At 38.7% G+C, this 1330-nt stretch overlaps 1 protein-coding gene across 1 annotated transcript in view; it reads right to left on the bottom strand.

Annotated features, from left to right (window-relative positions):
* The window catches only part of LOC106876583 (cyclin-G-associated kinase-like), a 108248-nt gene that overhangs the window by 27848 nt on the left and 79070 nt on the right, over positions 1-1330 (bottom strand). Inside the window, exon 11 of the mRNA XM_052977740.1 lies at positions 1091-1123. Coding sequence (XP_052833700.1) covers positions 1091-1123 — 33 coding nt within the window. The remainder of the gene's footprint in view (positions 1-1090; positions 1124-1330) is intronic.

Below are 1330 nucleotides of genomic sequence, written 5' to 3'. Positions count from 1 at the left end.
ATATATATATATATATATATATATACATACATACTTACATATATCTTTATATCCCACTTAACAGGGATGTATTATTAGAATACCGTGTTACTGCAGTATTCACCTTGAGAGATCCCCTCATAGAGGCTGCAATGCCAAGAGCACAGACATACATCATTAGCAGATGAGAACCATCTGGCATGGGTGCCAGAACTACAAGATCACATGGTTTCAGCATACATGTGATTCCTCAGAGGCAGGCATCTGCTCACCACACGCCAGCTGAATGTCACTGCTAGTGACATATAGAACAACAGTGACTTCAGTCCCTGATGTTGCAAATAGTCATCAGGCATATTAGAAAAATAAATATCAGTGACAGAAGCAGTACTAGTGTTGAATGGCAATCTTTATATCCTACTTAATGTGGATTTATAATCAGAATACTGTATTACTGTGGTTTTTACCTCAAGAGACCCCTTCGTATAGGTGTACAGTGTCATGTGATCTAGCAGTTCCAGCACCCATCCTAGACAGTTCTCCTCTGCTAGTGACATGTCAATGTATATATCAGTGCTCTTGGCATGATATGCAGTGAATAGATGTGAGAGAGCAGGGGACAAAGGGGAGTTTCATGAACAAGCTAGACTGGAATATGGTGTAGCCTTCATGGATGAAGACCACAACATCCCTCTTCTGTCAGATGTGTTTACATAGGAGAGGAAGCATGTGATTGTAATATGAGATCCTCTGAACTAGATGGGCATAGGAATTTCATGAACAAACGCTGAGGATAGAATATGCTGTGGCCTTTAGGGAATGAAGACCACAACATCACCATCTTCCATTTAAAGCATGCAGATAATGGAACTACTGCAGGTGCTATGTGCTATGCTACGCTACTCTATAAAGACTAGACTACACCAAACAGTGTCAACAGAGACCATTACTAATTTGGTCTCTCTCTTTCTCTGTGCGTATATATGTGTGTATATATATATATATATATATATATATATATATATATACATACACATATATATATTCTATTAAGGTGCTCACAATAACAACCAAAACAACAACAAAATGAACATTCTGGCAATATTCCTACCTCCATGTGGTGCCAGGTGGAAGAACTGTACTCCTACGAAATGGAACAAACCAAACAGTTAACATGTTACCAGTTGTTGTTCGATTAGGCACAAAAGAGAGGGCGGGTGAGTTCCATGGGATGTTTCAATTGACTTGGGATGGGGCAAGTCACTCCAAACAGCTCCATTAAACCCTCTAGAAATAGCAGCCAAATCTCTCTCAAATCCTGTTCTATTATCTTATAATATATATATATATA

This window comes from Octopus bimaculoides, chromosome 28 (assembly GCF_001194135.2).
Source record: "Octopus bimaculoides isolate UCB-OBI-ISO-001 chromosome 28, ASM119413v2, whole genome shotgun sequence".
NCBI classification, from domain to species: domain Eukaryota; kingdom Metazoa; phylum Mollusca; class Cephalopoda; order Octopoda; family Octopodidae; genus Octopus; species Octopus bimaculoides.
Note: the sequence above shows the minus strand (reverse complement) of the source record. Positions and strands in the feature narration are given on the sequence as shown.